This window comes from Bubalus bubalis, chromosome 18, assembly GCF_019923935.1.
Source record: "Bubalus bubalis isolate 160015118507 breed Murrah chromosome 18, NDDB_SH_1, whole genome shotgun sequence".
In the NCBI taxonomy this organism is placed as follows: Eukaryota; Metazoa; Chordata; class Mammalia; order Artiodactyla; family Bovidae; genus Bubalus; species Bubalus bubalis.
In genome coordinates this window covers 46,197,556-46,224,222 of record NC_059174.1, presented here as the reverse complement: position 1 = coordinate 46,224,222, position 26,667 = coordinate 46,197,556, and the positions used below count along the sequence as shown (strand labels likewise).

Sequence of the window (26,667 nt, the reverse complement as noted above, 5' to 3'; positions counted from 1 at the left end):
CCGTTACTCTCTAATCGCTCATCATTGGTGCAGGGAAGTGACTGAGGAGCTGTGTTTGGGTGAGCGTGTCTGGGTGGGGTGTTGTAGCAAACACCGTGGGGGGGCCAAGTCCACGTCCTGTCACCCTCCCCGCCTGGTCTGACCGCCAGGGCCAGCACGCGAGTCTTTGCCTGTGGGCCTTCTCAGACCACTGGTACCCGCTTTGCCTCTTCCCACTCCAGTAGCCCTCAACCAGTGACTGACTGAAGGGAGATGGTATGTAAATGCTCCAGGCCCACCACATCAGTGGGGATGACTGTGTGTGTTCTACACGGGCTCTCAAAGTTCCCTGACGGGATGAACCTCCAGTTCTGTACCCAGTGGTTCTGGCTTGCTAACATGCCCTTTCATGGCAGCTTTTTCCTTTTCTGTGTCACTTCGTGCTTCCCCCACCAGTGTTTTCCACCCCTTCCAGGTAATCATGTCCTCAAATCCTTGCCTCAGCCTCTGCTTCTGGAGAAACCTTAACTAAAGACAGAAGGCCTCCACAATGCCCTTTTCTCATTATCTGCCCCACAGCCTCTGCTCTGGCCTCCGTTCCAATCTCATCCCTTCAGAAAGCCCTCTGACCCATGTTAGCCCCCACTGCTTGGAGCCTCTCACGGACAGCAAACCAAGCCCAGTGTCTCTACCCCAAGACCTAAGGCTTAAAACAGCCACCACTTTTTATGGCCATGATTTTGCAGTCTGGTCTGGGCTGAGCTGGGCAGTTCTGCTGTCTTGCTTTGGTCACTCATGTGGCTGCAGTCAGCTGGAGGCCTGCTTGGACTGGACAATGGCACTCACATGTCTGAGTTCGGTCAAGATGGCTGAAACCCCTGAGAGTGAACCGAGCATCTCTCTCTGGTCCCTCCAGGAGGGTAGCAGGATCCCTTCACATGATAGCTCCAAGAGAACAAGCCTCTGCTCACATTATGCTTGCTGACACCACACTGCTCAGAGTCCGTCATGTGGCCAAGCTGTGGGGAGGAGGGTACTACCCAAGGACAAGAAGACTGGGAGGTGGGGTCATTGGCGGTGCCAGCGCAAGTCTCCCACATGAGCTGCTTTGGACCAGCACGTGTGTGCCTCTGTGTGTACTCACATACTGGCAGCTGACCCATGAAAAATGCATAGAAATATGTCATATTTCATCAATTCTAGGGAGAACTTAATAGGAATTCATCTTACAGTCAATTATGTGACCTAGTTTAATGTCAGCATATTTTTCCTTTGTGGTACACAAAATAATGATATTATTTTTGATAGTATCTTAGATTCTGTTGACATATATGTATCCCAACATGTTTCAAAACACACACATTCACACACACAGACACCACTAACGATAACATGTCTGTATGTGTTTGTGTGTGCTCTGTTGTGTCCGACTCTTTGAACCTATGGACTCTGGCCCACCAGGTTCCTCCATCCATGGAATTTTCTAGGCAAGGATACTGGAGTGGGTTGCCATTTTCTTCTCTAGGGAATCTTTTTGACCCAAGGATTGAACCCACCTCTTGAGTCTCCTGCATTGGCAGGCAGATTCTTTACCACTGAGCCACCTGGGAAGCCCAACATATCTCTAAGAAAACGGCTTTACTAAAAGAAGAATTAAATTGCTTTAAATGGGAAAATAAGAGTGGCTTAGGGATACAAGAGCATCAAATAAGCAATAGTAAAGTTATTTTTCCTGCTGGAATTTCAATAAAACTGTTTTTAAACTAATTACTCTTAAATATATCCATTAAAATGCAAATATTCTTAAGGAATTACGCACTGAGCATATTGAGCAAAATGGCCTTTCATTTTCTATGCCACCTGCTCAGAGCTCCTTACCCATTGTTAGCCTGTTGATCACCCTTGGCTGTGAAAATAGAAAGGCAGGTTTTCCCCTGATTGTAGTGCTAGCTATAGATTTCTGACCTGATGTTAAAACCAGGTCAGAACGATGTTTCTAACTGGGTTCTTTTTTTTTTTTTTTTTGACCACACTTCAAGGAATGTGGGATCTTAGTTCTTCAACCGGGGATCGAACCCGTGCCCGTTGAAGTGGAAGCACGGTGTCTTAACTACTGGGCCGCCAGGGAAGTCCCAGAAACTGCTTCTTAATAGACTGTAACATTGTGTCCAGCTTGCATCATGTAGACATCTTTCCCCAATACTTTTCACGTCTATATTTAATATACTTGACCTATATTTATATGTATATATTATGTAGAGCTCACCACCGTGAGCTCATTGGTCCTTTGGGGAAAATAGAAATACTGTTCCCTCCCTTAGGTCTGTCAGAAAATTGTGCTATCCTGATGTTGGGACACAACCTATTACTGCCATCTGCTGGGAAGCTGTGGTAAAAATGCCATCTGCAATGTCTAGGAGATGAATGGTACCACTTGAAATTTTGCAGTGAGCAACCTGAACACCATATGGGACATACATGGATTATTAGCCAGGAGGTTAGCAAAATGGCCAAGAGTGTGGGCACTGGAGCCAGGTTTTCTGGGTTGAATTTCTAGCTCCAACGCTTCCTAGATAGCGACCTTGAGAATGTGATGAAACGTCTCTTTGCCTCCATTTCCTAATCTATTAATGAGGATAGTTGTAGTGCCTACTTCATGGGGTGATTAAGTGTGCCAATGCATGCGAAGCCCTTGGATCAGTGCCTGCCACAGGGTGCTATGAGTTTGCTCTCATGTCATTTTAGAATTTATTCAACAAATACTTACAAAATGCTAGGCACAATTCCAATGTCTCAACAAACGTTACTCCTTTTAATCCTCATACCAACCCTCTTGAAACAAGTACTGTATAGAGGGATAGCTCTGGCATGTCACAAAATGGGAGGCACTCGCAGACAACACATGAGCCTTACTGGGACACGTGGTTGAATTTCCGCACTCCAGGGGGATTCCTATTGCCTCCCCAAGAAGGGATGAAGACTCAGGAATGGAAAGTACAGTTCAAGATTCCCTGTCCCACACTGAGCTCACAGGTCAGGGATGGATGTTGTATGTGACTGTGTATGAGTAGAAGGCAGGGGAAATTTGCAAAGTCTCCTTGGGGTCTAGCCTGAAACCTAGCTGATACTGGCCTAGAAGGGACAGTCCATTCAGTACCACGGAAAGCTCCTGGGTGGGCGGGAGAGCCTATTCTAGATTCTGGACCCCGCCCCCTTCCAAGGTCCCGCCCAAATTTAAAGATCTACCCGGTTGGTAATGAATCCGCCTGCCAATGCAGGAGACACAGGAGAGGCAGGTTCCATGCCTGGGTTGGGAAGATCCTCTGGAGGAGGAAATGGCTACCCACTCCACTATTCTTGCCTAAAAAATCCCATGGATAGAGGAGCCTGGCAGGCTACAGTCCATGGGGTTGCAAAGAGTCCAACACGACTGAGCGACTGAGTACACAGTTTAAAAATGTGAAGGTCTGGGCGGGGTTGCACACCAATGTCCAGAACTGATTGCACCCTGATTCCCCCAGACAGACAAAGGATGGCCTGGTGGGGAAGAGGACTTTATTGGGATATTAGTGGAGGACACATGGGAGGATGAATTCCAGGGAACAACAGACACTGGGACCAAGCTGCTGGTCACCTTAAGGACAATAAATTAATATACAAAATAAATTAAAGTGAGGAGGTCTCAAGGAGGTGGGGAGGGCAGCTGGGAATACCCAGGGATTTCTTAGGGATGGAATTTGGAATTGGAAAGGGGAAATAAGAATTTCCAGCCCCCTCACAAAGGGTCTGAAATGAACTTTTTCACCCTCTCCCCCAGGCTGGGAGTTAGGGTTCAGGGGTTCCAGGAAGAGGGAAGGTCTGGGCTCATCTGAAGGGGTGAAGGGGGGTTGGTTCAGGGTCGTTCCTCCAGGAAGCGGTAGGTGGGGTTCTCATAGCCATGACGCTGCAGTTCACGGAGCTGCTGCTCCTCCAGGGTCAGCATGGGGTCCACCTGCAATGGGGGCAGGGGTGGGAGAGTGGGCTGTAGGGACCCAACCACAGATCTCCCGGGCTCTGGGGCTCCTCCCCACTCCAGGTCTTTGTGCCCCTTACCTCCACCACTCCGTGGCTGATGGCCCCATAGGGCTTCTTCCGGCGCAAGAGCAGCAGGGAGAGGACGATGAGGGAGCCCCCGCCAGCTCCCATGATCAGCAGACCAGACACGGCCTCTCGGGACACGCCTGTGCCAGCTGGGGCCTGCAGTGGGAGGAGAGGGCACTGGGGTCATCTTTGAGGCTGACCAGGGCCCTGTGTGGCTTTGGGAGTCACAGTCTAGCCACTGACTCTTGACCTCTCCCCCCAAGTACCCTGAATATTTCCTCCTCTTACCAGCTCGTCCCTCTGAATCTCCGATGAGTGGAAAGGAAAGCCCCTTGGAATGGACATATTCACCTGGGGGAGTAGGAGGTGTCAGGAGTCTGGGCTCCAGCCCCCTCCTCCCCTGGGCCCAGGAGGGCATCCCCCAGCCCTCTTCTCCCCTAGGACCCTGAGGTCCATGTCCTCAGTCCCTTCTTCCCTCTGAGGCCAAGGAATTCAAGCCCCCCGCGCACTCCTCCTGAAGACCTAAGAATCCAGGCCCCTCTCCCGCCCTGCCTCAGGTGCCCACAGGTCTGACTGGCTTACCTTCCGTTCGTACTGCTCCAGGGGAGTCATCTTGTCTTTCCCAGAGGACGCGGCATCTTGTTCTGTGGACCCTAACCCCCAAATCCTATCTCATCCCTGAGAGTCCAGAATGGTGATACCCCTGCCTGAGGAAGGGGTTGGAGGGGCACCAGACCCCACCCCAGGAGGCCTGGGGTTGCCAGTATGTGGGCCCTTTTCCACTTTGGGCTCCAGGACTCAGAGGGATGTGGTGACCAGGGGCTACTCTGTGAGCTACTCACCTTTGGGAAGGGCCATGGGGGTATCTGCTGGCAGCCAGAGGAGACAAGACAGGTGGAACCGTGAAGAGAGGAGAGCATCACTGAAGAAAGTGTGGGGACACCCCCTTCCAGGGGCCGAGGAAGGAGGATCTAGGACTCTCCAGAGGCCTCCACAACCCCAGACATTCCTTCCCACCCTCTACTGCTCACCCGGTGGCTAAGACACCTCCAGACTTTAGGGGATTAGAACTGAGGTTGAGGGCCTGTCCCCCAAAGTCTGGGGTTATGTGCATTTGGGTTAACTCACCACCCTTGGGATCCAGGGGCTGTAGCCCACTCTTGTCCTCACTGCTGCCCCCTGGGGCAGGGGCTTCCAGCTCATTGGGGCCCAGGTGTTCCGAGTGGAGGAGTTCCTCTGAGTGGAACATGCAGAGAGGGGGTGATTTCATGAACACGGGGATCCACAAAACAGGATGGTGCCTGTTAGGGTGAATGAATGGCACCCTAACAATGGCATGATTGGGGGGAGCCATACGTGAAATGTGGGAAAGTAGGGAGCTGAATGTTGGAGAAGCGAGGTTGAAGTTCAAGAGAACGGCCTCCTCAGGACTTCCCTGGTGGTTCGGTGGCTAAGACTGTACACTCCCAAAGTAGGGGCCCAGTTTCAATCCCTGGTCAGAGAACTAGAATCCACATGCTGCAACTAAGAGTCCACGTGCCATAACTAAAGATCCTGCATGCGACAACAAAGACAGGGTGTAGCCAAGTAAATAGAGAATGGCCTCCTTACAGAGCAGCAGAATTAGGGACATCCAGGAGGAAGTTACAATAGGGGCTCTGGGGGGGTTGCACTTCCTGGAATTCATGCTTTTGAATAGATCCCACAGTGTAAATCTGGGTTGGGTTTGTGACTTGCTTTAACCAAGTGGGTCCAGGTCTTAAGAAGACCTGACAGTTTCTACTTCGGTGCTTTGGGGAGCTTGAACCACCTCGGAAGACCACGTGCCTTGCTGGAGAGACCACATGAAGGGGTTCCATGGTGAAGAGAGGCCTCTCTGGAGGGAGAGAGGCTCATTCATGCCAGAGTCCTAGCTCCTAGCTGACCTGCTAGCCCAAGATAGAGACATGCTTACCTACCGACAAGACCCGTGGAAGCAGTACCCAGCACAACCCAGATGGCAGAATCATGAGCAGTGAAAATGACTGATTTAAGCCACTAAGTTTGTGTGTGTGTGTCGGGGTTGGGGGGTGGGGGTGGTTGTTACATAGGAATAGATAACTGAAATGGCAGGGGAGTCAAAGGTTGGGGGTCATGGTCAGGCACTCACGGATCTGGGGCCGCAACTCCTGAGCCAGGCGGGGGTTCTGGTCAAGCAGCCCCAGGCTCTGATTCATCCTTTCCTCAATTACTTGAAGGTGGGTCTGCACCTGTTGGGGAGTGAGTGTGAGGGATGAACTGAGCCATGTAGGCTACAGAAGGGGAGACTGAGGCAGGGTGAAGGAGGAAGGTCAGGAGGGTCCCAGGGATAGTAGCGCCTACAGTGGACAGGAAGGGGGTACAGGGGCCAGGAATTGGGCCATGGAGGGCAGGAAACTGGATGGGGAGAAGCAAAACACAATGAAAAGGAAAAGATGTACAGGAGATAGGATGTGAGAGTCTTGGGAAGGAAAGTAAGGAAGAAGGAAAAGGAGTAGCTGCTAGGAAAAGTTGGGCACAGGAGGCACAGTAAGTCTAGGGTACGACTATGGTATAGAAGACAGGAAGTGGAGATGAGTTGGGGGAGAGGTAGAAAGTAGGGTCTGAGGAGTAGGAAGCAAGGTTTGAGGGGGTTCTGGAGAAGGAAGTAGAATTGGAGAGTCATGTGGGGACTTCCCTGGTGGTCCAATGGTTAAACCGTGTCTTCCAATGCAGGAGATGTAGGTTCTATCCTTGGTTAGGAAACTAAGACCCCATGTGCTACAGGGTGTGGCCAAAAATTAAATAAATATAATTTGTTTATATTTAAACAAATTATAATTTGCTATAATTAAAAATAAATACATAAAATTTAAAAATAAATTATAATTTGTTATAATTAAAAATAAATATAATTTGTTAAAAAAAGTTAGAGATGATATGGTTCAAGGGCAAGGCTTGGAGCTCAAGAGCATGGAATCAGTATTCTTGGACAGGAAGAGAGTATCCTAAAAATAAGAATTAGGATCTAAAGGCACTGAACAAGGGTTTTAGGGAGAAACAAGCAGAGTTAGGGAAGAAGGAGCGTAGAAGGACAGGAACAGGGTTCCAGGCACAGGAGGGGGATTCTAGGACAGGAAATAAGAATCCAAAGGACAGGAAGTGGGAATTCAAAAACAAGAAAGGGGTCAGAGGCACAGGGGGTGGTTGGAGGCAGTGTTCCAGGGTCAGGAAGTAGGGATCTGAGGGACTAAAATGGGTCCCAGGCACAGAAGGGGGGGATCCAGGGAGAGGAAGGAGGTCCAAGGGGGCAGATAGAGGGTCTGAGGGACTTCCTGGTAGTCCGGTGGTTAAGAATCCACCTGCCCATGCAGGGGACACAGGTTCGCTCCCTGGTCCAGGAAGATCCCACGTGCCATGAGGCAACTGGGCTGGTGAACCACAACTACTGAACCCCCAGGCTATAATTACTGAAGCCCGCACGCCTAGAACCTGTGCTCCACAACAAGAGAAACCGCTGCCGTGAGGCGCCCGAGCACCACAAGGAAGAGTAGCCCCCACTTGCCACAACTAGAGAACGCCCTTGCACAGCAACAAAGACCCAGATCAGCCCAAAAGAAATAGATAAATAAATGAACTGCTAAAAAAGAAAGAGGATCTGAGGGGCCAGGGAAGCATCTGAAGGATGGGGTCCAAGAGACCAAGGTCCGAGGGATGGCAGAGTTGGGAGCTGGAAGAGCTGAGCACCTGGAAGCGCATCTGCTGGGCCTTCTCGGGGTCCACGGCAGCCACGTGCTGGTAGTGCCTCAGCGTGTGCCTCTGCTCCTTCTGCTCAGCTCGCAGGTAGCGCCGCAGGGCCAGCAGGACCCGCTCTGGCTGTGGAAGGGATGGAGGCTGCCCAGGCCCGTCCCAGCCCTCTCCACCCTCTACCCTCCGCCCACCCCCCACGGCTCCCGTACCTGAGGCGGATCCCCCTGCAGCGCCGCCAGGAAACCTTCCAAGGCGGCCCTGCGCTGGTCATTGATCAGGGCAATGACTCGGGTGGCATGGGTCTCCACCAGGCGCTGTCGCTCACCAGATACCTGCTCCTCCAGGGTCTGCAGGATGGACTGGAAGTGCTGGTGACAGGGTGGGCACAGGGTCAGGTGAGAGGCACAGCCGGATGAAACCCAGGTCAAAGGGAGTCTGGAAAGGGAGGGCTATTGGACCATAAGTGGGGTGGGGTGCCGTGGATCCAGGCCTGGGCAGAGTCGACCTGGGGTGGGACTGGAAGACAGGAGACTGGATGGAGGAACCGGGTAGAGTAGGGGCAGAACCAGCTCTACTGGGAGCCCAGTGAAGCCCCCTGTATGGGTAGGAAGAGTGTAGGAAGAGAGCTGGCCTGTGTGAAGCTGAAAGGGACCAAGTATTGCAGGAAAGGTGGGGCTTAGGCCTGGGCAGGGCCCCCTGGAGACAGGCTGTAACTAAATAAGCCTGAGTGGAGCTGGAGCAGGAGTCAGGGAATGGGGCTAAGCTGAGCCGGGTCTACACAGGGTAGGGCTGTGCCAAGGTGAGGCTGAGAGAGGTGGGTGGGAGAGTGATGAGGCTGGGTCTACTGAGGAGGGATTGGGTAAAAGAGAAATGAGAGGGACAGGACCAGAGTCGGGGTGGGGGGGGGGCAGGGCTGAGCATCAAAGAGAGGCTGAAAAGGACTTGGCTGTGTCTGCAGGGCCCCAGCTTGGGAGAGGTCTCCAGAGCCAGCCCTCAGAGGTTAGGATCAAGTTAAGACAGGGTAAGATATGGCCAGTGGGAGGAGGAAGAAGAGGAAAGCAAAGTCAGATTGGATGTAGGCCAAGAGGGGCGGAGTCAAGTGTAGGGGTGGGGCCAGGAGAAGCCCATATCAGTAGGAAGGGGTGAAGCTGGATGAGGCCAGAAAAAGCCTGAGCCAGGCTGAAGCTCATTATGCCCCAGGTAGTGGACAGGCCCAAGTACCCAAGTAGGACACTCTAGAGGCTGTCCTACCTCATTCAGGGCCTGTCTGTCGGCTTTAGGCAGGTTCTTGGACTGGTTGTCAGCCATGGCCCACTCACGCATCACCTGGGGACAAGGGGAGCTTCAGGATCCTAGAAGCCACTCTGCTGTACCCAGTTAAGTCCCCACATCCCATCCTTCTTCAGAGTCTCCAGATCCCTTAAGTACCACGGCCTCTTGGATCACCAAGAGAGAGAGAGGATTCAGAAGGAATTTAAAGTGGAAGAGTACCATGCATCAGAGTTTCCATGGAATCTGGTGGTGTCTCAATGGGACTCTAGGTGGCTTGGGGATCCTTGGTCATCTTAGGAGTGGGTGGAGGGCTGGGGGATGATAGAGGCTGGGGGAACCTTGAGAGGTAGTCTCAACGTGTCCCTGAGCAATTTCCTGGTAATTAGGGAGCTCTGTGTTATGGGGGATCCTGGGGCCTGCAGTACCATCACCTCATTAATCTGGCGCATCCTGCGCTCCTCCAGGTCCATCTTGGCCCTCAGGAAGCCTTCATGCTCACTGATTTCTCCAGGCATGCCAAAGTACACGTCCACACCATCTGTGGGTCTTGGGGTGGGAGTCACTGCAAGGCCGGGAATCCAGGAGTCAGCCTGAAGCCCAGCTCCAGGTCAGCTTCCCTTCCCAGAGAACTGCATTTCCTAAAGCGCAGTGGAGACCCCCCTGTGTTCACTTCAACCATAGCTGCTGCCTGGCATCACAGGAGATGTGGTTCTGAATTGGACCTGTTCTTGCGAAGTTTAGGAATCTATCGCACTATCCTCCAAGCTTTCCTCCAAATAATCCTTCAGACATACCAAATGGCTCCTCCACTTCTGGGTACTCCCAAACCACCCTTACCCTTTGCATTCCTCACAGGGTGGCCCTTCCACCTCTACTTTATCCAAAGCCATTCCCATCCCTCCCATTTCCCCCCACAGGGCTTTTCCCCAGCAGGTCCCTTCTCAAATGCCCCTACACCAAAGCTCTCTTAAATCATCCTCCTTCTAGGGTGGAGAGGATGGGGTTTAGAGATGGCTTCACCTTTGCTGACCCCTGCAGGGGTCTGGGAGCTTGAGGGTGGGACTCTGTCCTCCTCCTCCTCGTCAGCTCGTGGGGGCTCCACAAAGTAATCATCTACTGGCTGCAGGAAGGATTCCTCCTCTTCCTCATCATCACCCCTCTCAACTCTGCCTCCCGGGGGCCAGGACCGGGTGGAGGGGTCACTGAGGGAGCAGAAGACCCAAGGAAATAAGCACCTGGGCCCAGGTCCCCAGGCTTCCATCTCCTGCCTCAGGAGCCTGGAGGGTTGGGCCTGGAGGGTTCCCTCTCACTTACCCGATTGCTGTCCCAGATGGGTTGGGGGTCGCTGGAGGTGGGCAGCACACATATTCCACACCTCGGAACCGATCCGCGCCACAGGGCAAAAGCATGCCTGAGCCATGCAGGATGAGGCCCTGGGAGCTGCAGGCCTGTGGGAAGAGTGGGCATAGATACCAGGACTGGGGAGTAAGGAAGGGTGGAGGGGGAGCCTGGATGCCTGAGTCTTAGGAGCTGATGGGGCTTGGAGCCTGGATTCCTGGTTCTGTCCCACTGGGAAGAGGGGGCTGAGGCTCAGACTCGGGTTGTGGAGGAGGAGGGTGTTAGGGGATTGGAATCCTGGGTTCTCAGGGAGGGGTGGGAGGATGAGGGGCTGGGTCCTTACTTCCTGCGCTTCCTGCTGCCTCCGGGCTGAACTCTCGCACTGGTCCATGCGTTCCTGGTGCAAGAACCTGCAGCCTTCAGGCACCAGCAGGGCCTCGCTCACGAATTCGCCAGCTGGAAAATGGGGCGGCATCGGTGTGAGACACTCCCACAGCCACTAGCCCTACCCCCCTACCCCCCCACCCCATAATCCATATCTTTTATCCTCAGAGGCTTCTGTCCCACTGTGGACTCAGGCACCTAGCTCCCTAATGTGAGCCTGAGACCAGGGCCAGACTCTCACCCCTTGGAGACTGCCACCCAACCCCCCACCTTCCGTTCCCCAACCCCCCAGCCTGTGACTCACGCAGGCAGTGGAAAGGCACAACTTGGTGGTGGGGGTGGGCACAGTGGCCACCCCGGGTACCCCCGCACCATTGTTCCATGGGGATGGCCTGCGTCGCCTGCTCCACACGAGCAATCTGCAGCTCCGGGTACATCTAGGGGCACCGAGTCAGGGCGATTAGCCCTCTGTCCCGTCCCTACCACGTGCGCTCCTGCGCTGGCGTGTCCCTTTTCAAGGCTCTAGTATTCGAAAGATCCACTCTTCCCTAGGCCCTGCTTCTCTGTAGAACAGGACTTAGGTATCTAAGCCCCACAAGCCATTGGCCACGCCCCTAAGTACCTCTCCCTTCCATCCTTAGGCTCCGCCCCTTTGCCTGTCGGGTTTCTTTATGAAGGTCCCTCCATTACCCCAAAGCTGTCCTTCTAAGCCCACCTCTTTTCTAGTCGCTTATGCCCCTTCCCCCAATCAAGTTCATCTCCCCATAGATTCCACCCTTCTCTAAGCCTCGCCTCTGGTCTCTCAGGATCCTTTCTCTTTGTGTCAGACCTGCTTTTTCATAGCCACACCTCCTAGCTTTCCACTCTCCCATTGGGTTCCACCCCTTTCCCACTCGAGTCCACGAGGTCTTTATGTCTTAGCCCCGCCTCTTATTTGCCACGCCCACCTACACCTGCTCTTTAAAGTGTCTACCACATTGTTAAATTCCATCTCATCACTGGACACTGTCCTCAGCCGGCCGTGTTTGCACGGTTCTTCTCTTTTCTTGACCTAGTTTCTCAAAAACAGGTCCTGTCCTATCCTTACTTTGCCTCTTTGTTGGCCATGTGCCCTAGTTTCCCATGCCTTCTTGAACCCCTCATTTCCTCGGACCTTGCCTTTGCACGGCTAGCTTCTTAAGGGCAACCTGGTCCCAACTTGGACCCGTTTTTTTTTTTTTTTTTGCTGGCCACGCCCCTCTCGGTCCCGCCTACCTGTCTGCAGTACTCCAGCACGCGCTGCGGGTCCCGGAGACAGCGTCGTGAGAGCTGTGGGTCTGGTTCCCAGCGGCCGGTGCGCAGGTCCCGGTGAAGGGTTGGGCGCCCGCATAGTCCAGCCACCTGGGCAGACCCTGGGGCCTGGGGGTGGGGGCGGAGGGGTCAGCGAGGGAACGGGGGACGCTGACATGTGAGTCCCCCGGTCCTTTGCTCCCTAGGACCCAGATGGTCACACCCCCAGCACCAGCCCCCTCTATCAAAGCACCGCGCACCCGCCTCTGTGGAGGTTCGGTTCCCTGGGAAACAGCTCCCACTGGGCCGGGGGCCGCCCCAGCTCTGCCGTTGCTATGGCAACTCGGGGTCTCCCGGGATTCTCACGGCCTTGTTGCCGCGGAGACAAGCCCCGCCCTCATCCCAGCGCAGCCGCACTGGAGCTCGAAGGGGTTAAACTTGAATGGAGGGGGAGAAGGCCAGAACCCAGGCGTTCTGGCCCCTCCTCCCTCCGCCCCTGGCTCACGCTCGCATTCTCGAGTGGAAAGACCACAAGGCCTGGCTTCAGGGCCCTGCAGGCCTGGACACTAAGTCCTTGGGGGATGGAGAGCTACATCCTGCGCTAGGGGGGGTTGGTGACTGGGGGTCTAGCCTTCTGGGTTCTGGGAGCCTTGCGGGAGCCTTTATATGGGTCCCGAGGATAAAAAGGGCCCAGATTCTTGGTTCTAGGTGCCTTGCTGCCCGGCGGGTCCTATTCAGATGGGCAGGGGCTGGGGCTGAGTCACCTAGGTCGAGAGGGTCTGAAGGGGCTAGACTTCGGGACGACGCTGGGGCCTGGACTTACGGGTTTCTGAATGCCTAGTGCTATTAGGGGCGCCTGGGGGGTGGCCACCTGGCTGAAAAGACTGCGCTTTCTGCTCCGGACCTACCCGCCCAGGGGTCCAGAGGCCCGGTCCCGCCCCTTCCCCCACCCCCTAGGGCCCGGCCGGGCCTCACCTCGGCCGCGCTGGGGCTCCCACCGGCCAGGTTCCCTTCGGCGAGCTGCATGCGAAGAAGCAGCAGCAACAGTGGCAGCAACCGCAGCAGCGGGCCCAGACCACGAGTGGCGGGGCTGGCGGGCCCCATGTCCGGGCCCTCGAGCCCTCACGTCTCCAGCACTCCCGCCCAGCCGGGCCCCAGCGGTGACAGGAGCTCCCAGCGCCACGGCCGCCGCCTCCTCCGCCGACGCCCCCGAGCTGCGCCGGCGCCGCCAGCCCCGCCCCGCGCCGGCCCCGCCTTCCCGGCCAGGACAATAGCATGGCAGCTTTGCGCACAGCTGAGCAGCCTGGAACCCCCGGGTGGGAGCCTGCGCCAGGCCCCCGCCCCCTTGAGACTCCAGGCGTCCCGCCTATGGAAGGGCCTACCGGGGAGTCTGGGTCACAGGCTTCGTAGTTGTGGATTTTGAGTTCCCCAAGACCGTCACCTCCAGTTTTCTCCTCCCTCGGACCCAGACCCCCACTAAACGTCTTCCTTCTCTTCCAGGGACGCCAGCACAGGAGCCCCGACCCCACCCCCAAATCCTCTTGAGGTCCCCTCTTGAGGTCCTAGGCCTCCAAAATTTCCTCAATCAGGAACACAGCAGTTGAACTTTAAACGACTGTGAAGCTGGGGAGATTCTGGCCAGGAAAAGATCAGATCTCATTGTTCTCCCAGCCTTTCGACCCTCCTCCGAAACCCTTCAATAAAATGGCTTGATTTAAAAAAACAAACAATCAAACAAAACCCCACAGCAGTTGACACCCAGTCCTCTTCTCCCTCAGATCCAAGAGTCTGGGTCCCAGGTACCTTCTCTCTCTGAACCAGAGACCAAGCCCTTGGCCCTTTCTCCCTAAGATCAATGAGTTTTCTCTGCTCTGCTTTCCAGGAGCCCTAGTCACATAGACCTTTAATTCCTAGATCAAGGATGCATGAACCAAAGCCCCCAGACCCTTTCTTTAAGAGCTGAGTCAGGTACCCATCACCTCAAGATGAGGGTCAACCCCCATTCTTGCTCTGAGGATCAGGATAGTTCTCTTTTCCCACCCCTAGCCTCTCCTTTGCTGCCTCCCCTTCAGGGTTCACTTCCTTCTCTTCCCAAAATACAGTGTAGAATTGTCTTCCCCAAGCAGACCAGGGCAGTCCTGTCATGTGTGTGCATCTGCATATGTTTGTCTAGATGTATCTTAGATGAGCTTAGAGTGCTCAGATCAGTTCAGTTCAGTTCAGTCACTCAGTCGTGTCCGACTCTTTAAGACCCCATGGACTGCAGCACGAGTGCTCAGTGGATAGTAAAGGGCTGCGGGGTGGCTCATGTTTTTTTTCTACAGCCACTTCGTAGTCTCTGGTAAGAGGAAGGGCCTTGGGGCAGGTTTGATGGACCCCTTCCTTGATAGACAGTAATAATGCCAGGGGATTTCTAAGATATTCACTTTGCAACTTTTTTTTTTAATTGAACATAAATATTCTCATTCCCAGATTCCAACACCACTCCTTCCCCCCTTCCCACCACCACAACAGCTCTCACCCTGTCCTTACTCCTTGGGTCCGGTTCTTCCAGGGCCTTTAAGGAAGGTAGAAAGAATCAAGATGGTGGCCATCTTGGATTCCCAGGGAATGAACGGCCATTTTGGCAGCAATTCCATGGGTGAAACAAAGTACCCCTCAGGGACAGCAAGGACAGGTCCTGTATCTTGATCTGCTTTATGTTGCCTTTCTTCTTAATGTGGGTGGCCATCTTGAAATCTCTTCTTTCAATGTTTGGAAGCAATTTCCTCCTCTGTCCCTAACTCCCATTACCCCTGTCCCCATCCCTCTGCAAAGGGCCCATCTGCCCTCTTGAATCTCTTTTATAAAGAGGAAGAGGCAAGCCCAGTGGCTTTCTCGCAATGACCCAGGCAACTGCAATGATCTTTCCCTCCCCTCAAGGTTCAATTTTGGAAGGGTAGGGTTGCCAGTTTGTTCTGGTTACTCAGAAATCAGGACAATCCATTGTGCAAGTTGAAGATCTCAGGACTCTTCAGCTGGAGAGATGTCACACATGAGTCTGGAGACGTGGGTGGCTGGGCATGGGGAAGGCAGCATATGGGAAGGGGGGAGTGCTGGGGGCCAGATCTGGGGGTCCAAAGGATGTGGGTTTGATGTAGCTGGTAAAAGCTCGAGGATGGGGTGTGGTGAGATAGCCTGCCCGAGATCTATATAGTCTGCAGGGGGGGACCATGCCAAGATGTGGATTGAAGTCATAGAAGGTAGGGGTTCCTGGAGGTCCAAGAGGGGAGGAGGGTGGTAGGAAGAGACCTCCTCCAGGGGCTTCTCCAAGGCTCAGGCTCACACTGACTCCTCGGACCTTGTAGTAACCATTGGTTGGGTCCTGAGGGGACAAAATGGGACTTGGTAAGGTATGTGAGGGTATACAGGGGTGAGGGTAAGTGATTAGAGAGAGACACTGAGATAGAACCAGACCTAGGGAGAGACGAAAAGATAGAAGGAGGAGCAGGCAGAGAATCCAGAGACATATAGACTGGTAGAAGGGCAAAGTGAGACAGAAAAACAGTAACAAGAGATGAAAGAACAGAAAGAGATGGACAGAGAAATGCAGAGACAGAGGTTTGCCAAGGGATGGTGGTATGGAAGGAGATGCAGAGGGAACAAGAGAGAGAAATGGAGATCAAGACATCCATTCATGCATTTGCCCAACAGCCCCGAGGCTTTGATTCTATGTCATGCCCTGTGCTGCTGCTGGAGACATCTCTCTCTAGAATAGACCTAGTCCCATCTTCATGGAGATCGCAGGTCAAAGGAGGAATGATGAGTCACCAGACAGAACCAGGAAGGGTCAGGGATGCAATGGAGGAAATTCGGGCAGAGTGACTGGAGCAGTGATGGGAGAACCTTCAGATTGTGGTGGGGAAGCCTAGATTACAGTGGTCATGGCTGTGACAGGTGAAACAGAATGATCGGGGATAGGAGGAGAGAAGCAAAAGTTTTCCAGCACAAAAAATGTTTGAGGGCTTTCCTGGTGGTCCAGTGGTTAAGAGTCCACCAGTCAGTGCAAGGGACACTGGTTTTATCCCTGGTCCAGGGAGATCCCATGTGTCATGAAGCAACCAAGCCTGTGCTTCACAACCACTGGACCCATGTGTTGCAATGCGCCCTAGAGCTCGAACTTTGCGATATAAGAAGCCACCAAGATGGGAAGCCCACACACCACAACTGGAGAGTAGCCTCCGCTCTCTGCAACTAGAGAAAAGCCTGCAGGAAGCAACACAAGGCCCACCACAGCCAATAAATAAATAAATAAATAAATCTTAAAAACAAAAGAAGAAGAAGAAATGTTTGAACTGACACCAGAGGAATAATGGAGAGAATTAGGTAGGTATGTGAAGAAAAGGGGCTTTCCAAGTGGCGCCAGAGGTAAAGAACCTGCCTGCCAATGCAGGAGACATAAGAGATGTGGGTTCGATCCCTGGGTCAGGAAGATCCCTTGGAGGAGGGCATGGCAATCCATTTCAGTATTCTTGCCTGGAGAATCCCATGGACAGAGCAGCCTGGCAGGCTGCAGTCCATAGGGTCGCAAGGAGTCAGACAGGACTGAAACGACTTAGCACACATGCACACCTGAAGACAGGAGTGTTTCAGGCCAAGAGACTAGCATCTGCTAGGTAGAGAGAGAAGGGCTCTGTACTGGGAACTGGGGTCACTGGGGCCCCCAAAAAATGGGGCCCCAAAGGAGGGACAAGTTTGGGGAAATGTAAAGCTAGTGTGGAACCTGGTAGGCAGAAGGGGCCTGGGTGAAGCAACCAGGGAGAGGCATCTAGGAGGCCTGATGTGGGATGTGGGCCTCTGATGGGGAAAGCACAGGCAGGGTATATCCTTGACCTGGGACTCAAGATGCAGGCCAAGGCTGGGGCAGATATGTGGGCATAGTCAGCAGACAAACCAACTGAGACTGTGGAGGTGGGTGAGACAGCCCAGGAGGCAGCAAGAAATGGGTGGAGGGGGACTTCCCTGCTGGTCCACGGGCTAAGATTCCCTGTTCCCGATGCAGAAGGCCAAGGCAGAGTTTCAGTTCAGAGTTAGATCCCTGATCAGGGAACTAGATCTCACATGTCACAACTAAAAAAAATCCTGCATAAGGCAGCAAAGATCGAAGATCCTGCATGCCACAACTAAGACCCAACACAACCAAACAAATAGATAATATTAAAAAAATAAGAAGTGGATAGAGGGACCTAGGGGCCAGAATGAAAAAGGAGGGAACAGAAGTGGAGAGAGAGCTGGAGACACAGTGAAGGGAGCCCCTCTTTTCCCAGCACTCACCTTGGTCTCCAGAGCCCCCTCCTCATCCAGAACCAGGTCACTGTGGTCCGTGTGCACGACGGGGCCCTAGGGTATAGTGCTTAGTGAGAGGGAGTGTAGACTACACTGCAGGGGATGCCAGACCCCGGAGACCCTCGGTTGAACATCTGAGGCCAGGGAGGAAGGGCGAAGGGCACCTGGGAGCTGGGGTCTGGACATAGGACAACAAGGAGCCCTAGGGACAGGGCTAGGGAATAATTGGGATAGGGCATACTTGGATTTGGGGGACATTTGGATCTAGGGGTCACTGTTGGGACTAGGGCTCTGTTTGAGTTTTTGGAGGGCCTGATTGGGACGGGGATCACAACTGGGACTGGGTTATTATTTGGGTTTTGAGGTGCCTTCAGGTCTGGGGACCCTCACATCCTACCTGGTCTTTGCTGCTGCCTGTCTCCTCCTCAGGGCCCCTGGAACTGGAGCCATCGCTGCTCCCTGGGATTCGCACCAGGTTCTTTTGCTTGGAGAAAGAGGCTGAGGCCAGGGACATTGGAGGCGGGGGCAAAGGTAAGTGATGGGGCTGGGTCACGATTTGTGGAGACCAGTGAGCAGGAGGAGAGAGGACTGGGGCAAATCAGGCTGGAAGGCTGGGAATCAAAGAGACCACTGACCGAGGAGGGTAAGGGGTGTGACCCTGAGGAGATGGAGTTAGAGCTTGAGCTGGGAACCAGGCTTTGAATGGGAGCCAAGCCCAAAGTGGGTCTGGAGAGGCAGGACTGGGACAAGCCCCAAGGCCAGAGCAGCCAGTGTACAGGGTCTGGGTCGGGGCTCAGACACTGACCCCTGCCGTGGCGCCAGCAGCAGAGGGCCACCCCAGTGATGATCATAAGGAGAGTCATGGCCATGGCGGCCACTCCGGCCACAATCCGCACAGTGGACAGCAAGTCTGTGGGAAGAAGGGGAGGGGGTTCCTGAGGAGGCTGAGCAGATGACTGAGCAGGAACTGGGGAACAGGGCTTGAGTAAGGGAACCTCTGGTCAAAGGTCATCAAGTTTGGGGAGTCCCAAGTTTAGTAGTCCCCTAGCTTGGCGACTCTGGGTTTAAGAGCACATGAACTTGGGGTTTCATAAGTTTAGATTCCCTGACTTTAAGAAGCCATAAAGTTTGAAGGTATTTTACTTTGCAATTCTCTATATTTGGAAGTTGCCTTCTTTGGAGCCCCTAAGTGTGAGAGGTCTTTCCGTTTAGGATTCTGTATTTTAATTATTGTTGAGGGGGCCAGATCTCAGGATTCAAGGGACTCCTAGTTTTGAGGCTCCCAAGGTTTGAAGGCTCTGCCTTTGAGGGTCTTCCATTTGGAAACTGGCATTTTGAAGGTTTGAAAACCTCAGATTTGGGGTCTTCAGGCCCAGAATCTCACCTCTACGGCCCAGGCTGACCTGGGTGCCTCCCTCACCCAATCGGTTCCGGGCAGTGCAGTTGAAGCCCCGGTGAAAGTCGGACTCCTGGGTCCCCGAAATGTGTAGCACGGAGATCAGGCCTGGACCCTGTCCCCCGAGGCCCTCTGGGGCTGGGAAGGTCTCCACCAGGAACCGACCCTGTGACCCCGCCGTCAGGAAGCCCTCATCCCAAGACCAGACCTGGGAGCACAAAAGAGGAAGGTCACTGAGGAGACTCGGGAGGGCGGGAAGGTGTGGGCAGGGTCTGGGAAAAGTCAGAGGTAACCACAGCGGTTTGGGGAGTCTGTCTAGGAGGTCCGGGTGGCCGGATGGGTCATGAGAACGGGGACTTTCCTTACCACTGCTTCTGGGGCGGGGGAAGCGAAGACTAGACACTGGAGGCGGGCGGGGCCCCTCAGGATGGCGGGCGCAGAGTGCAGAGCGGTCACTACTGGGGGAGCTGGTTTGGAGATTGCGGGCCAGTCAGAGGAGAGGCCCCGCCCTCCCCAAAGCCCATTCTCAAGCTGGCGGGGTCAGGCCTCAGCTCTCCCCACTAACCTCAACCTACCATCCCACTCCTCTCAACAAACGTGAACCCTACTGAGGCTAGCCGTTTGTAGGTCCAGCTGCAATCCCCAGGCACCTGCCACCCCTTCTCATGGCCCCTCCCACTCCCATTAGACCTCATCCCCTCTGCCCACTTCTTATCCCAGAACCCACCGGGTCCACTAGGGAGCACCTCTTTCTCACCGTTCACAGTCAGCCTAGCTTCCGCAGAGCCACCGCCCCGGCCCGAGAGCCCCGGCTCGGCCCTGCACACGTAGTCCCCTGCATCCTCGGGCCCCACCGCGGGAAGACGCAGCGTGGGCCCGGAGGCCAGCACCTGAGAAAGGGAAGGGGCGTCAAGGGCACGATCTTGGGAGGAAGTCCCTCCCCTACGCCAGCCTCGGCCACAAGCCCCAGATCTGGCCTCACCTGTGCGTCCCCGCGGCGGGTCCAGGTTACCCGTGGGAGCGGATTCCCGCGCCAGACACAGCTGAAGGAGGCGTCTTCTCCTAAGTCCACCGACAAGGGTTTCGGCTTTGCCTGCAGAATCGGCCCAACTGGAGGAGACCGAAGAGGGGCCACATGACCAGGGAGGGATGCAACTTCTGACTCCAGAGCAGACACTCAGAAACGACACCCACAAGGGCGCATTGGGTTGAAGCCCCCAGTTAACTCGGCGCGCACGTCCGGCCCACAAGCCTCAGCCCCACTCTCGCCCCGCCCCTGCTCCACTTTGGCACTGATCCAGCACAGCCAAATCCCGCCTAAATCGGGCCCACCATCCCCAGCGTAGCCACGCCTCATGGTAGCCCCTGTCCCATTCTGCTCACCCCACTTTGGCCACACCCACGGCCCCGCCCCGGCTCACACTGCACGTCCAGCGCTGTGCTGCGGTTGGCGCTACCCACTGCATTGCTGACCTCGCAGGACACCGGCGCAGTCAGGAATGAAGCGTCAGCCACTATCTCCAGCATTGGCCCGCGGGCCCCGAGCACCGGGGAGCCCCCCTTTGCCCATCTGTGAAGATGGTGGGGTGTTAGTGTTGTCCTGGCTTCTCAGGCACACCTACTCAGGTCCTAGCCCCAGTCCTCCCCAAGCTGGTCCTCCAGGCTGGGGAGAAATGACCTGGGTCCTCACCTATAGCCGGTGACAGGAGGCTGGGCTGTGGCCTGGCACAGGAAAGTGACCTTCTCTCCCTCCTGCACTGTCTGTGGTTCTGCAGACAGAGTCACCACTGGGGGGTCTGTAGGGGTAAGTCAATGGTCAGTAGTGGGCAAGGACATGGAACACCTCCACGGATGACCTAGGAGTCCAGTTCTCAGCTCCTCCACCCCAGGAGTCTGATCCCCAGTCCCCTCCTCCCTTTCAGCTAGCAGTCTAGGCTTCCAGTTCCCAATCCCCCCAGGGAACTGAGGTACACAGCCCCCTCCTTTCTCATGCCCTGAAATCCAGATCCCAGGTTCTTCTTTCTCCAAGGACCTCAAGCTCAAAACCCAGTGTCTAAGTGCACTCACACTGCAGGCTTAGTGTGACAGCTGTGTCCTTCCCTGCAGGCAGGGCCTGGCTGCGGGCCCGGCAAACCAAGGTGGCTCCATCATCATGGCTGGAAGGGGTCAAAGACAAGATGCTCTCCACTGACCCAATGGTTCCTTCCTTCAAAGGGGTCTGTAGGTTGTGAATAATAATGATGATTTCATCTACCTTTGCTGCTGTTGCTAAGTCGCTTCAGTCGTGTCCGACTCTTTGCAACCTTATAGACGGCAGCCGACCAGGCTCCCCTGTCCCTGGGATTCTCCAGGCAAGAACACTGGAGTGGGTTGCCATTTCCTTCTCCAATGTATGAAAGTGAAAAGTGAAAGTGAAGTCGATCAGTCGTGTCCGACTCTTAGCGACCCCATGGACTGCAGCCTACCAGACTCCTCCGTCCATGGGATTTTCCAGGCAAGAGTACTGGAGTGGGGTGCCATCGCCTTCTCCATCATCTACCTTTAGGTAGTACATAATGTCAGTCACTCTTCCAGGCATTTATAAATATTCCTTTATTTAATCTTCCAGTAATCCTAGACGTGCATACTACTATTAACTCCACTGTACACATAAGTAAACTGAGGGGCAGAGAGGTTAAGGTCAATCAGCTAACAAGTGACTGAGCCAGGATTTTAACCCAGGTAGTCTAGCCCTATGGGGGCATCCCAGGTGGCACTGGTGGTAAAGAACCCGCCTGCCAATGCAAGAGACATAAGAGATGCAGATTCAATTTCTGGGTCAGAAAGATCTGCTGGAGGAGGACATAGCAACCCACTCCAGTATTCCTGCCTGGAGAATCCCATGGACAGAGGAGCCTGGCAGACCACGGGGTCACAAAGAGTCGGAAACAACTGAAGTGACTTAGCTTGCATGCACAGTCTAGCCTTAGAGTCCCTATGCTTATGTACATACCAAGGATCCCAAGCCTTGAATCTCTGCCTTCTCATGCCCTTCTCCTCTGCATGAGCCTGTGGTCTGAGTGGACCCCTGAATTTCCCTGAATGAGCAAGGAAGGGCTGGCATAGAGACTTGGACCTAACCTGGCGGAAGATGGCCCCGTCCAGCCGGACCCCATCTCGAAACCACAGCAGCTCAGGGGTAGGGTGGGCATCACCACGGCTCCGACAGGTCAGATTCGCAGGAACCCCAGCAACCAGAGACACAGAGGGGCCGCCCAGCACCTGGGGGGGTTCTGGAGGCACTGTAGGGTGGATCTGGGGTCAGAGCTGGATCTGGGTCCTAGAGACCCTGATCTTCCCAGCTCTAACTGCCCTCTCCTTCATTCTCCCCAGACTCTGATATTCCTGGCTCCCCAGGGTGGTGACCTTCCCTCCCCGGGGCTCCCCAGGGATAAGTGGGCTGAGTCCTCACCCAGCACATGCAGTTGGGCTGGTCGAGAGCGGAGGCCGGCTTGTGTCGCTTGACATTCATACGATGCTTGATCCTCTAGCTCCACGGGTCTAATGTGGAGGTCGTGCTGGCCACTCGCTGCATTCCCTGATATCCAGTACCGGGACCAGCCTGGAGTCAGGGACAGAGGCAGTCACACTGTGGTTCTGAGTACCTGGTCCCAGGCCTCCATCCCCAGGCATCTCACACCGGAAAGTGGGGGCTGGACCAGAGAGACACTAATCCTTTCCAGTCCAGTGTTGCTACAAACTTAAGGGGATGATAAATTCAGGGGGAGAAAAAGCAAGAAAACAATTGCCATAAAAATCAGAGTAGATACTACCTGTAGGTAGTAGGGAGGGAGTGAGCTACGAGAGAAGGGAATAAGGAGGGCTTCTGGGGAGCTGGCAACAGGGCTGGGTAGTCGTTACACGGATATCTATTTTAGAATTATTTGACAAATCTTCCATTTATGTTTTATGTGCTATTTGGCACTGATGCACTATTTTACAATCAAAATAAAAATTTCCAAACCCTATGGGTCAGCTCCAAAGATCCTGAAAATTCAAGACACCCAAATGTTTCCCTGAGCTCATTAATTTCCTAAACTTGAAAATGTCAAACTAGAAATTTCAGTTGTAGCTCAAGCCCAGCATCCTCACCCTGGAGCCAGCCCCTCCCTAAAGAGATAGTAAAGCCTCACCTGGAAGGTCCCTTTCGCCCCCTAGAGCCAGCCCGTCCTTAGTCCACTGAACCAGTCCCCGGTAGGCGCCCAGGGCACAGGGCAGCCGGGCCTCGTCTCCCAACAGAACTACTTGGTCCTCTGGCTGTTGCAGAAAGTGGGGTGCCGGGCCTAGGAGAGTGGGGCGAGGGAGCAGAGCTGAGCTTAGCATATTCAGGAGCTCGCAATGGAATCCAGTCCCCAAACCGCTCTGCCCTCAGACCCAGAAGCCCAGGCTCCCAGAGTTCTCTTCCGTCAGACCCAGGAGTCTGGACCCTCAGCCCCATCTATCCCAGCAAAGCGACAGCTGGCAAACGACCCTCTCCTGTATGTATCTGCGCCGGCCGCTCGCGGTACCTGCATGCCCCATGAGGCAGAAGGAGAGGACGAGGAGTACGGGCACGAGCATCCTAAGTGTGTCCCCCAAGATCCAGCAGACTTGCTGTTGCACTGGCTTCCCTGCCAGTTCCTTTCTCGGAGCACACTTCCCACCACTCTGGCCTGGAGTCCCCTCCGCTCCTGACTCTTCGCCCCAGGCTAGAAGCTCCCCTCTCTCTGACCTGGAGGTCCCCTCATCTGCTCGGCCGGCCGCAGGCTCCGCCGCTCTGAAACGCCTGCGAGTTCGGCGCGCCAGGTCTCCGAGAGACCCTGGAGGGCTGGTTCCCACTCGCCCCGCCCCGGCCCGCCCCCTGGGAGGCCCGCCCTCTTCCCATTGAGAAACTCCCGCGGCCCGACGCGGATGAATGGGGGCACTCAGGGCGGCGTCCCCGCCAGCGGGTGGACACTCCAGCCCCCTTAAGGTCTGGGAGCTGGAACACCTGGGTCGAAGGCGGGGGTACCGTCTGGGTTGGACACCTGCACCTTGCCAGGGTTGGGGGATGGCTGGGGGTGAGGAGGAGGGAAAAGAGGGAGTGGAAGAAACTTGCTCAACCTGGGGCCTGGAGGGACCGCGCTGAGTGGAAACGCAGCTATAAATGGGAACCCTTGGGGACTCGCTAGTTTCCGCGCCCTGGGGAGGCGGGGCCCGGGGTTCCTCTGGGCCTGTGGGTCAAGAAGAGGGCACCATGTTTGCCTGGGGGGCTGCTGGGACCCTCGAGAAGAGAGGGTTCAGTTCTCCCCACCTCAAAAGACCTTCAATGCTTGCCTTTTTACCGCTGCAAATCACAGCTCGTCCTAAGATCCAGGAATCCAGGCCCCCAACCCCCGCCCCTCCTTTCCCAGGACCCTGCAGTTCTGGACCACCCCCTCGCCCCACTCAGCAGTGGTTGCCGGGCGACGGCTGGGAGGCGGCGGTGCCCGGGCTGAGTCAGGCAGGGAGGCTGGGAACCGCGCAGCTTGTCCTGACGGCTGCATGTCGCCCAGCTGGGGCGTTCCCACGCTGCAGGCCGGCGGTGCGCTGCGCAGCTGGCGGGGCAGGTGGGTGGAACCCGAAGCGGACAGAAGGGGAACTGGGGGCCTGGGACCCTGGGTATGACATTCTTAAACCTGTAGGGATTGGGGATCTACACTCCGTTGTTCTGAGCTCAGATTCTTGTGTCCCTAAATAGCAGGGACATGGACACCACCCCCCACCCAGGATGCTAAGACTAGGGGTTCAGACCTCTGATGAGCGAGAAGTTAATGGCCTGAACCCCGAGTTTCTGAGGCTTTGGGGACTCAACTAGGGCCCCTGCCTGAAGCAGAGTGCAGTTGGGAAAGGATGACCTGAGGTCAGAAAATCTGCTCTTAAGTCTTAGAGTCAGTGGATTTAACCACCAATCTCTCTCCCACCCCCTCACAGGCCCAGGAGGATTTGAAAATCAGCCGACAGTGAACATCTGCCCTAAGTCCTGTGTGTGTGTGTGTGTGTGTGTGTGTGTGTGTGTGTGTGTATGGGGTTAGGGGGAAAGGACTGCAGGCCTGAACCCCCAGGTCCTTGGGAAGGAGTGACCTGGACTCTGGAGTCTGAGTGGCTTCTGTTTTGGGGATTCAGCCCTTGGATTTTGAAATAGGCTGGGCTTGTGGCCAGGACTCCTGAGTCTTAGGGGTGGAAGTCAGGTAGAAAGGCTGTTTTTCCAGGCCCCTGACTTCACTTCCCCTTCCTGGCTCTCTGGGGGCCACAGGCATGGAAAGATGGAGAGTTTGAGGTCCCAGGAGCATCTAGAGAAGGAAAACATCCAAGGTGGAGGGTGGAAGGTTCGTGCTAATTAGAGGTCCCAGCAATGGACAGCCCTATGCCGGGCCCTGAGGGACACCATCTGGTGACAGCCCTATGACAGAACCTCCAGCTGTGCACCCAGCCCATTCCCCAGGAGGCGTGAGGCCAGTTGGGAGAGGAAACGTGGGAGGAGGGCAAGGAGTTAATAATGGGAGGGAAGAAGACAGACTAGATTAGAGTCAAGGATGGAGCTGTGGGGGCTCAGCCCAGATGCCTCATCTTGTGTAGGGAGAAGGACCAGATGGGGGTCATGGAGGGGAGAGAGAGAGAAAGCGAGCAGTTCCAATTCCTGCAGGAGATCAGCAGGCAGAAGAAGCTTATCCCATGTGGGTGTATAGGCGCACACTGGGGTGGGGAGGGCAGGCCAACCAGCATATGGTTATAAAATTCAAATATGTGACAGTCAGGAAGACTCAAAGACGGAGAAACGAATAAAAGAAAGAGGCGTAGTCCAAGGCTGACTGAGAACAAATATTTATTGAGCTCCTGGTGTGTGTGAGAGACAGAGCATCGGGTGGGAAAGAGGTAGAGATGAGAACAGAAAGAGAAAAACAATGGGACTTCCCTGGTGGTCCAGTGACTAAGACTCTTTGCTCCCAATGCAGGGGCCTGGGTTTGATTCCTGGTCAGGGAACTAGAGCTTATATGCCACAACTAAAGATCCTGTACACCACAGCTAAGACCCAGTACAGCCAAATAAATTATTTAAGAGAAAAACGGAGACGTGTGCAGGCACAGACAGTGACAGAGTTAAAGGCTGACTGAGAGGTAACCACCTAACGGAGAGAGATGGGGAGAAAGACACCGGGTCAGAGAGAGACAGTCTCAAAGTGGTGGAGAAAAGAGAATAAATCAAGATGAACTGAGGGAGGGAGAGAGACAGAAACATCCAGAAGGAGAGAAGAGACAGAAAGAGACCGAGGGAAGCTATGTAAACTAGAACTCACAAGACCCGTGCCAAAGCGTTCGCACACTGGGCTCAGTGCTGGTGGCCTCGGACCCTACCTTTCATTCCCACCCACTCTGATTGCCCAGCACGTTTACACCTGAGGCATTTACACACACACACACACACACACACACACACTGCACAAGTTTTCACAGATTACAGTTCACTATCAACTTCCCCAGGCATGTTCACTTATGTGCATTTCACATGTGTGTGCACAGATATATGCACTCTCCCAGTCTCTCACACATACTTGCACACTCCTCAGCAGAGATTCATGATCTCATTGAGAGGGAGGTGTCTACTCAAGGAAGGAAGAGGGGCTTCCCTGGTGACTCAGTGGTAAAGAATCCACCTGCCGATGCAGGAGACACAGCTTTGATCCCTGATCCAGGAATATCCCACATACTTTGGAGCAACTAAGCCCCTGCACCACAACTACTGAGCCTGTGCTCTAGAGCCCAGGAGAGGTGACTACTGAGCCCGCATGCCACAACTACTGAAGCCCGAATGCCCAAGTGCCTGTGCTCCGCAACAAGAG

The 26,667-nt window shown here is 54.7% G+C and overlaps 2 protein-coding genes across 3 annotated transcripts; both read right to left on the bottom strand.

Moving 5' to 3' along the window:
- Nucleotides 1–3,517: 3,517 nt before the first annotated feature.
- Nucleotides 3,518–13,297, bottom strand: APLP1 (amyloid beta precursor like protein 1). 2 transcript variants are annotated; one of them, XM_006068777.4, is made up of 17 exons: nt 13,045–13,297; nt 12,055–12,198; nt 11,105–11,237; nt 10,760–10,872; nt 10,393–10,526; nt 10,099–10,280; nt 9,510–9,640; nt 9,058–9,132; nt 8,016–8,174; nt 7,804–7,932; nt 6,209–6,308; nt 5,188–5,295; nt 4,902–4,928; nt 4,642–4,712; nt 4,348–4,410; nt 4,072–4,215; nt 3,518–3,970 (listed from the first exon to the last, which is right to left on the bottom strand). In XM_006068777.4, the coding sequence occupies exons 1-17, from the start codon at nt 13,171–13,173 to the stop codon at nt 3,872–3,874; spliced, it is 1,941 nt and encodes a 646-aa protein (XP_006068839.1). In that variant the 5' UTR covers nt 13,174–13,297; the 3' UTR covers nt 3,518–3,871. The 2 variants fall into 2 exon arrangements, with proteins under 2 accessions (XP_006068839.1, XP_006068840.1); XM_006068778.4 differs by having other exon boundaries at nt 4,902–4,925.
- A 142-nt stretch (nt 13,298–13,439) lies between these two features.
- Nucleotides 13,440–24,333, bottom strand: KIRREL2 (kirre like nephrin family adhesion molecule 2). Its single transcript, XM_044931075.2, has 17 exons — nt 24,236–24,333; nt 23,338–23,594; nt 22,963–23,112; nt 22,242–22,391; nt 21,911–22,071; nt 20,858–21,008; nt 20,481–20,586; nt 20,212–20,360; nt 19,773–19,900; nt 19,548–19,680; nt 19,157–19,257; nt 18,779–18,998; nt 18,194–18,304; nt 17,792–17,892; nt 17,383–17,448; nt 15,395–15,433; nt 13,440–15,125 (listed from the first exon to the last, which is right to left on the bottom strand). Exons 1-17 carry the CDS (start codon nt 24,331–24,333, stop codon nt 15,042–15,044), a joined length of 2,205 nt encoding a protein of 734 aa, XP_044787010.2. The 3' UTR covers nt 13,440–15,041.
- Nucleotides 24,334–26,667: the final 2,334 nt, after the last annotated feature.

Coding starts and splice junctions, on each gene's coding strand:
- APLP1 (XM_006068777.4), bottom strand. CDS start 13,173: ATGGGGCCCGCCAGCCCCGCCACTCGTGGTCTGGGCCCGCTGCTGCGG. Junction 8,175..9,057: donor ACAGACAGGCCCTGAATGAG/GTAGGACAGCCT, acceptor CCCTGTCACCAG/CACTTCCAGTCCATCCTGCA. Junction 4,713..4,901: donor CCCCATGGCCCTTCCCAAAG/GTGAGTAGCTCA, acceptor TTTGGGGGTTAG/GGTCCACAGAACAAGATGCC.
- KIRREL2 (XM_044931075.2), bottom strand. CDS start 24,333: ATGCAGCCGTCAGGACAAGCTGCGCGGTTCCCAGCCTCCCTGCCTGAC. Junction 18,305..18,778: donor GGTCAGCCTGGGCCGTAGAG/GTGAGATTCTGG, acceptor TTCTTCCCACAG/ACTTGCTGTCCACTGTGCGG. Junction 15,126..15,394: donor ACAAGGTCCGAGGAGTCAGT/GTGAGCCTGAGC, acceptor CCCCATGCCCAG/CCACCCACGTCTCCAGACTC.